The sequence below is a fragment of the Triticum aestivum genome, chromosome 3A (genome assembly GCF_018294505.1).
Source record: "Triticum aestivum cultivar Chinese Spring chromosome 3A, IWGSC CS RefSeq v2.1, whole genome shotgun sequence".
Classification (NCBI taxonomy): Eukaryota; Viridiplantae; Streptophyta; class Magnoliopsida; order Poales; family Poaceae; genus Triticum; species Triticum aestivum.
The window spans coordinates 543,511,250-543,521,208 of NC_057800.1; the positions used below are offsets into that span (position 1 = coordinate 543,511,250).

The 9,959-nt window shown below is 42.1% G+C and overlaps 1 protein-coding gene across 1 annotated transcript in view; it reads left to right on the forward strand.

The window, feature by feature from the left end:
- LOC123062117 (nucleobase-ascorbate transporter 2) overlaps positions 1-622 on the forward strand; it is a gene marked incomplete in the record, with an annotated part of 4,247 nt that extends 3,625 nt beyond the window's left edge. Inside the window, 1 exon segment of the mRNA XM_044485465.1 lies at positions 109-622. Coding sequence (XP_044341400.1) covers positions 109-321 — 213 coding nt within the window.
- Between the last annotated feature and the right edge of the window lie 9,337 nt (positions 623-9,959).

Genomic DNA, 9,959 nt, shown 5'->3' on the forward strand with positions numbered 1-9,959 from the left:
TCTCTCTCTCTCTCATGGCGCGTAGTGGTCAAAACATCTTCTTGGCGTGCCTGAACTCCACTTTAACATTGTGTGTGGCCGGCCCTGACATGTACGCATTGCATGCAGTTCAACGACTACATCAACACCATCTTCTCGTCGCCGCCGACGGTGGGGCTGATGGTGGCCGTGTTCCTGGACAACACGCTGGAGGTGAAGGACGCTGGCAGGGACCGCGGGATGCCGTGGTGGGTGCCCTTCCGCTCCTTCAAGGGGGACAGCAGGAACGAGGAGTTCTACAGCCTGCCATTCAACCTCAACCGCTTCTTCCCTCCCTCGTAAACGCTCCAGGGATAAAAGGAAGAAAGGACATGGTTTCTTTCTTGGCTGATGCGATCATGTGCGCGGCTGTTCTGATCGGAGTGTTGTTGAACAGTGGAAATAGTAGATGTGTATTGCCTCTAGCTGGTCATTGTTTCATTCGTTCATTTTCTTTGTTATCTATATGCTTGTAGATCGGGGTGGGGAGGTGCCGGCTCGGTGAACCAACCCTGTCGTATGTAGTTCCTGTTTTTGACCATTCCGCAAACAAGATCATGTATGTGGCCTACCGTGGTGTGATATATAGTACTCCCTCCCGAAATGCTCAATGGAGCTCACAAGTGTGCAAATTATCATGACAAAATACGTTAAAACGAGTGCTACACAAAAAAACAGAACCAAATACCCTTGGAGATTTAGTATGTGCACTATTCATCCTAAAAATTTCGGCCTCTTCTGACGCAATTTTTTTCCAGCCTCCATGGAGGTCGAGCTCCAAAACGCTCCACTCTACCCCTCCCATTATCTAAGGCGCCTAAGCTTTTGGCGATGATTCTCCCACTATCTCTAAATCTCCAAGGGTATTTGGTTTGTGCCCTAGCTAGTGCTATCAAATTTTTGGCATAACCAAAGCACAATGGCATTGGTTCTTTGGTTTACAGCCTTAGTAACTACAATACATTTTTTTGGGCAAAGTGGTTGAGCCTCCATTTGGTCTCCTGCCATTTAGGTATGTTCGGTACCTTTTTTAAGGAGAGGGTACGTTCGGTTCCTCTCTAGCTCTCGGCTCCTCTGGGCCAGGAGTTTTTTTAGAATCTCACAAAAGCTTTATTACTGCGTCATAATATTTACAAGGTCACCGGGCTGGCCTAACCAAACATGGCGGCCATGCCCTAAAGTTAAAGCATGGTTTGCAAGATTCTGGGCCTCTACATTTGAGGTCCTAAACTCACGACTAAAAGTGCAAGAAGAACAACTACTAGCCCTAGCTACTATTTCTTGAACTATGCCACCAAAATTTGCAGAACTCCCTTCTTTGATAGCATCGATGGCCACTTTGCAGTCCGAGGCAACAAGCATCTTATTCATGTAAAGATCATCTGCCAGTGCTAGAGCCTCTTTGATAGCTAGTATTTGAAGAACCCGAGGGTCAATTATGTTTCTGATCACTACTATCGATTGATACATCCCAAACGTATCTACTTCTCCAAACATTTTTGCTCTTGTTTTGGACTCTAATTTGCATGATTTGAATGAAACTAACCCGGACCGACGCTGTTTTCAACAGAACTATCATGGTGTTATTTTTGTGCAGAAATAAAAGTTCTTGAATGAGGCTAAAAATTTAGGGAGATTTTTTTTAATATATAAAGAATACCGACAAAAAGATCTGTTGGAGGGGGCCCGCCACAAAGTCACAAGCTCAGGTGGCGCGCCACCTGAGCTTGTGGGCCCCTTGAGACTCTGTTTGCCCTACCTCCAACTCCATAAATACCGTCTCGCAGAGAATAAAATCAGAGAGAAAGTTTCGCCACATTTTATGATACGGAGCCACGGCCAACTCTTCTCGATCTGGAGTCCGTTCGGGGCTCCAGAGAGGGGGGTTCGTCGCCATCGTCATCATTAACCCTTCTCGATCAACAATTCCATGATGCTCACCACCAGGAGTGAGCAAATCCTTCGTAGACTTGCTGGACGGTGATGGAGTTGGATGAGATTTGTCATGTAATCGAGTCAACTTGTTAGGGCTTGATTCCTGGTATCCACTTTGTTCAGAGATTGATAGTGCTATGACTTTGCTATGCTTAATGCTTGTCACTAAGGCCCGAGTGTCATGACTTCAGATCTGAACCCTATATGTTTTCATGAATATGTTTGAGTTCTTGATCCTATCTGCTAGTTGTATGCACTTGTTATTGTTCTGATCCATAGACCCCAAGGTGAAAATAATTGGGATACTCTTCGGGGATGACTGTAATTCGAGGAGTTCATATATTCACTATGTGTTAATGCTTTGTTCCGGTTCTCTATTAAAAGGAGGCCTTAATATCCCTTGGATTTCCTTATGGACCCCGCTACCACAAGAGGGTAGGACAAAAGTGTTGGGGAACGCATTAATTTCAAAAAAATTCCTACGCACACGCAAGATCTATCATGGTGATGCATAGCAACGAGAGGGGAAGAGTGTTATCCACGTACCCTCGTAGACCGTAAGCGGAAGCGTTATGACAACACGGTTGATGTAGTCGAACGTCTTCACGATCTGACCGATCCTAGCACCGAAGAAACGACACCTCCCCGATCTGCACACGTTCAGCTCGGTGACGTCCCGTGAACTCTAGATCCAACTGAGTGTCGAGGGAGAGTTTCGTCAGCACGCCGGTGTGATGACGGTGATGATGAAGCTACCCGAACAGGGCTTCGCCTAAGCACTACAACGATATGACCGAGGTGGATTATGGTGGAGGGGGGCACCGCACACGGCTAAGACAATTGTCAACTTGTGTGTTCTAGGGTGCCCCCTGCCCCCGTATATAAAGGAGCAAGGGGAGGGGGCTGACGGCCTCATAGGGTGCACCCCAAGGGGGGAATCCTACTCCTACTAGGAGTAGGTTCCCCCTTTTCTAGTCCAACTAGGAGGTGAAGGAAAGAGGAGGAGGGGAGAAGGAAAGAGGGGGCCGACCCCGCAAGCCCTAAACCAATTCAGTTTGGACCTAGGGGAGGGGGGCGCCCCACAGCTCCCTTGCTGCCCTCTATTTCCACTAAGGCCCATGAAGGCCCATTGACCCCCCGGGGGGTTCCGGTAACTCCCCGGTACTCCGGTATTTATCCGATGACCCCCGAAACCTTTCCGGTGTACGAATATAACCTTCCAATATATCAATCTTTATGTCTCAACCATTTCGAGACTCCTCGTCATGTCTGTGATCTCATCCAGGACTCTGAACAACTTCCGGTACATCAAAATACATAAACTCATAATACCGATCGTCATCGAACATTAAGCATGCGAACCCTACGGGTTCGAGAACTATGTAGACATGACCGAGACTCATCTCCGGTCAATAACCAATAGGGAACCTGGATGCTCATATTGGCTCCTACATATTCTACGAAAATCTTTACCGGTCAAACCGCATAACAACATATGTTGTTCCCTTTGTCATCGGTATGTTACTTGCCCAAGATTCGATCGTCGGTATCTCAATACCTAGTTCAATCTCGTTACCGGCAAGTCTCTTTACTCGTTCTGTAATGCTACATCCCGTAACTAACTCATTAGTCACATTGCTTGCAAGGCTTATAGTGATGTGCATTACCGAGAGGGCCCAGAGATACCTCTCCGATACACGGAGTGACAAATCCTAATCTTGATCTATGCCAACTCAACAAACACCATCGGAGACACCTGTAGAGCATCTTTATAGTCACCCAGTTACGTTGTGACATTTGATAGCACACTAAGTGTTCCTCCGGTATTCGGGAGTTGCATAATCTCATAGTCATAGGAACATGTATAAGTTATGAAGAAAGCAATAGCAACAAACTAAACGATCATCGTGCTAAGATAACGGATGGGTCAAGTCAATCACATCATTCTCTAATGATGTGATCCCGTTAATCAAATGAAAACTCTTTGTCCATGGCTAGGAAACTTAACTATCTTTGATTAACGAGCTAGTCAAGTAAAGGCATACTAATGACACTCAGTTTGTCTATGTATTCACACATGTACTAAGTTTCCGGTTAATACAATTCTAGCATGAATAATAAACATTTATCATGATATAAGGAAATATAAATAACAACTTTATTATTGCCTCTAGGGCATATTTCCTTCAGTCTCCCACTTGCACTAGAGTCAATAATCTAGTTCACATCGTCATGAGATTTCACACCAATAGTTCACATCTTTATGTGATTAGTTCACATCTTCATGTGACTAATACCCAAAGGATTTACTAGGGTCAATAATCTAGTTCAGATCGCTATGTGATGAATACCCAAAGAGTGATCATGTTTTGCTTGTGAGAGAAGTTTAGTCTACGGGTCTATAACATTCAGATCCGTATGTATTTCGCAAATTTCTATGTCTACAATACTCTGCACGAAGCTACTCTAGCTAATTGCTCCCACTTTCAATATGTATCCAGATCGGGACTTAGAGTCATCTAGATCGATGTAAAAAGCTTGCATCGACGTAACTCTTTACGACGAACTCTTTTATCACCTCCATAACCGAGAAATATTTCCTTAGTCCTCTAAGGATAATTTTGACCGCTATCCAGTGATCTACTCCTAGATCACTACTGTACTCTCTTGCCAGAATCATGCTAAGGTATACAATAGGACTGATACACAACATAGCATACTTTATAGAACCTATGACTGAGGCATAGGGAATGATTTTTCATTCTCTTTCTATTTTCTGCCGTGGTCGGGTTTTGAGTCTTTACTCAACTTCACACCCTGCAACACAGGCAAGAACTCCTTCTTTGACTGTTCCATTTTGAACTACTTCAAAATCTTGTCAAGGTATGTACTCATTGAAAAATCTTATCAAGCGTCTTGATCTATCTCTATAGATCTTGATGCTTAATGTGTAAGAAGCTTCACCGAGGTCTTTCTTTGAAATTTTTTCTTATTCAAGTATCCTTTTATGCTATCCAGAAATTCAGTATCATTTCCGATCAACAATATGTCATCCACATATAATATCAGAAATGCTACAGAGCTCCCACTCACTTTCTTGTAAATACAGACTTCTCCAAAAGTCTGTATAAAACTATATGCTTTGATCAACTCATCAAAGCGTATATTCCAACTCCGAGATGCTTGCACTAGTCCATAGATGGATCGCTGGAGCTTGCACACTTTGTTAGCACCTTTAGGATTGACAAAACTTTCTTGTTGTATCAACTCTTTTTTAAGAAATCCATTAAGAAATGCAGTTTTTGACATCCATTTGCTAGATTTCATAAAATGTGGCAATTGCTAACATGATTCAGACAAAGTTAAGCATCACTATGAGTGAGAAAATCTCATCGTAGTCAACACCTTGAACTTGTCGAAAACCTTTTTGCGACAATCTGAGCTTTGTAGATAGTAACACTACTATTAGCGTTCGTCTTCCTCTTGAAGATCCATTTATGCTCAATGGCTCGCCGATCATTGGGCAAGTCAATTAAAGTCCATACTTTGTTCTTTATACATGGATCCCATCTCAGATTTAATGGCCTCTAGCCATTTTGCGAATCTGGGCTCATCATCGCTTCCTCATAGTTCATAGGTTCGTCATGGTCAAGTAACATGACCTCCAGAACAGGATTACCGTACCACTCTGATGCGGATCTCACTCTGGTTGACCTACGAGGTTCGGTAGTAACTTGATCAGAAGTTTCATGATCATCATCATTAGCTTCCTCACTTACTGGTGTAGGAATCACTGGAACTGATTTCAGTGATGAACTACTTTCCAATAAGGGAGCAGGTACAATTACCTCCAAGTTCTACTTTTCTCCCACTCACTTCTTTCGAGAGAAACTCCTTCTCTAGAAAGGATCCATTCTTAGCAACGAATATCTTGCCTTCGGATCTGTGATAGAAGGTGTACCCAACAGTTACTTTTGGGTATCTTATGAAGACACACTTTTCCAATTTGGGTTTGAGCTTATCAGGCTGAAACTTTTTCACATAAGAATCACAACCCCAAACTTTAAGAAACGACAGCTTAGGTTTCTAGCCAAACCATAATTCATACAGTGTCGTCTCAACGGATTAGATGGTGCCCTATTTAACGTGAATGTAGCTGTCTCTAATGCATAACCCCAAAACGATAGTGGTAAATCGGTAAGAGACATCATAGATTGCACTATATCCAATAAAGTACGTTTACGACATTCGGACACACCATTACACTGTGGTGTTCCAGGTGGCATGAATTTGTGAAACTATTCCACATTGTTTTAGTTGAAGACCAAACTCCTAACTCAAATATTCGTCTCTGCGATCAGATCGTAGAAACTTTATTTTCTTGTTACGATGATTTTCCACTTTACTCTGAAATTCTTTGAACTTTTCAAATGTTGCAGACTTATGTTTCATCAAGTAGATATATCCATATCTGCTCAAATCATCTGTGAAGGTCAGAAAATAAAGATACCCGCCGCGAGCCTCAATACTCATCGGACCGCGTACATCAGTATGTATTATTTCCAATAAGTCAGTTGCTCGCTCCATTGTTCTGGAGAACGAAGTCTTAGTCATCTTGCCCATGAGGCATGGTTCGCAAGCATCAAGTGATTCATAATCAAGTGATTCCAAAAGCCCATCAGCATGGAGTTTCTTCATGCGCTTTACACCAATATGACCTAAATGGCAGTGCCACGAATAAGTTGCATTATCATTATTAACTTTGCATCTTTTGGCTTCAATATTATGAATATGTGTATCACTACGATCGAGATTCAATAAACCATTTATATTGAGTTCATGACCATAAAAGGTTTTATTCATGTAAATAGAACAGCAATTATTCCTTGACTTAAATGAATAACCGTATTGCAATAAACACGATCCAATCATATTCATGCTCAACGCAAACACCAAATAACATTTATTTTAGGTTCAACACTAATCCCGAAGGTAATGGGAGTGTGCGATGGTGATCTTATCAACCTTGGAATCACTTCCAACACACATCATCACCTCACCCTTAACTAGTCTCTGTTAATTTTGCAGCTCCCGTTTCGGAGTTACTACTCTTAGCAACTGAACCGATATCAAATACCGAGGGGTTGCTATAAACACTAGTAAATTACACATCAATAACTTGTATATCCAATATAACTTTGTTCAGTATGCCATCCTTATTATCCGCCAAGTATCTAGGGCAATTCCACTTCCAGTGACCATTTCCTTTGTAGTAGAAGCACTCAGTTTCAGGCTTGGGTCTAGCTTTGGGCTTCTTCATGGGAGTGGCAACTTGCTTGCCGTTCTTCTTGAAGTTCCCTTTCTTTCCCTTGCCCTTTTACTTGAAACTGGTGGTCTTGTCAACCATCAACACTTGATGCTTTCTTGACTTCTACCTTCGCTAATTTCAACATCGCGAAGAGCTTGTGAATTACTTTTGTCATCCCTTGCATATTATAGTTCATCACGAAGTTCCAGTAACTTGGTGATAGTGACTAGAGAACTCTGTCAATCACTATTTTATCTGGAAGATTAACTCCCGTTTTTATTCAAGCAATTGTAGTACCCAGACAATCTGAGCACATGCTCACTGGTTGTGATATTTTCCTCCATCTTGTAGGCAAAGTACTGTCAGAAGTCTCATACCTCTCGACACGGGCATGAGCATGAAATACCAATTTCAACTCTTGGAACATCTCATATGCTCCATGTCGTTCAAAACATTTTTGAAATCCCGGTTCTAAGCCATAAAGCATGGTACACTAAACTATCAAGTAGTCATCATACTGAGCTTGTCAAACATTCATAATGTCTGCATCTGCTCCTGCAACAGTTCTGTCACCTAGTGGTGCATCAAGGACATAATACTTTTGTGCAGCATTGAGGATAATCCTCAGATCACAGAGCTAGTTCGCATCATTGCTACTAACATTTTTCAACTTATTTTTCTCTAGGAACATATAAAAAATAAACGGGGAGCTACATCGCGAGCTATTGATCTACAACATAGTAATGCAAATACTATTAGGACTAAGTTCATGATAAATTAAAGTTCAATTAAGCATATTACTTAAGAACTCCCACTTAGATAGATATCCCTCTAATCATCTAAGTGATCACGTGATCCATATCAACTAAACCATGCCCGATCATCACGTGAGATGGAATAGTTTTCAATGGTGAACATCACTATGTCGATCATATCTACTATATGATTCACGCTCGACCTTTCGGTATCAGTGTTCCGAGGACATATCTGCATATGCTAGGCTCGTCAAGTTTAACCTGAGTATTCTGCGTGTGCAAAGCTGGCTTGCACCCGTTGTATGTGAACGTAGAGCTTATCACACCCGATCATCACGTGGTGTCTCGACATGATGAACTATAGCAACGGTGCATATTCAGGGAGAACACTTATACCTTGAAATTTAGTGAGAGATCATCTTATAATGCTACCGCCGAACTAAGCAAAATAAGATGCATAAAGGATAAACATCACATGCAATCAATATAAGTGATATGATATGGACATCATCATCTTGTGCCTTTGATCTCCATTTCCAGAGCACCGTCATGATCACCATCGTCACCGGCTTGACACCTTGATCTCCATCGAAGCATCGTTGTCGTCTCGCCAACTATTGCTTCTACGACTATCGCTACCTCTTAGTGATAAAGTAAAGCAATTACATGGAGATTGCATTTCATACAATAAAGCGACAACCATATGGCTCCTGCGAGTTGCCGATAACTGTGTTACAAAACACGATCATCTCATACAATAAAATTTAGCATTATGTCTTGACCATATCACATCACAACATGCCCTGTAAAAACAAGTTAGACATCCTCTACTTTGTTGTTGCAAATTTTACGTGGCTGCTACGGGCTGAGCAAGAACCATTCTTACCTACGCATCAAGAACCACAACGCCGTATAGTGATTGCTTTTTGATCTTCAGAAAGAACCCCGTTCATTGAATCCGATTCAACTAAAGTTGGAGAAACTGACACCCACCAGCCACCTGTGTGCGAAGCACGTCGATAGAACTAGTCTCACGTAAGCATACGCGTAATGTCGGTCTGGGCCGCTTCATCCAACAATACCGCCAAATCAAGAATCAACTAGTGACAGCAAGCAATATGTATATGCCCACGCCCATAACTCCTTTGTGTTCTACTCGTGCATATAACATGTACGCATAGACCTGGCTCGGATGCCACTGTTGGGGAACGCAGTAATTTCAAAAAAATTCCTACGCACACGCAAGATGTATCATGGTGATGCATAGCAACGAGAGGGGAAGAGTGTTGTATGCTACCTCTTGAGCACTGCGTTGGTTTTCCCTTGAAGAGGAAAGGGTGGTGCAGTAAAGCATCGTAAGTATTTCCCTCAGTTTTTGAGAACCAAGGTATCAATCCAGTAGGAGACCACACGCGAGTCACCTTGTACCTACACACACAAATAAGAACCTCGCAACCAACGCGATAAAGGGGTTGTCAATCCCTTCACGGCCACTTGCAAGAGTGAGATATGATAGAGATGATAATAATAAAATAAATATTTTTGGTATTTTTATGATATAGATTGAAAGTAAAAGATAGCAAAATAAAGTAGATTGGAAACTTGTATGATGGAAAATAGACCCGGGGCCATAGGTTTCACTAGTGGCTTCTCTCAAGATAGCATAAGTATTACGGTGGGTGAACAAATTACTGTCGAGCAATTGATAGAAAAGCGAATAATTATGAGAATATCTAGGTATGATCATGTATATAGGCATCACGTCCGAGGCAAATAGACCGAAATGATTCTGCATCTACTACTATTACTCCACACATCGACCACTATCCAGCATGCATCTAGAGTATTAAGTTCATAAGAACAGAGTAACACCTTAAGCAAGATGACATGATGTAGAGGGATACACTCATGCAATATGATGTAAACCCCATCTTTTTATCCTC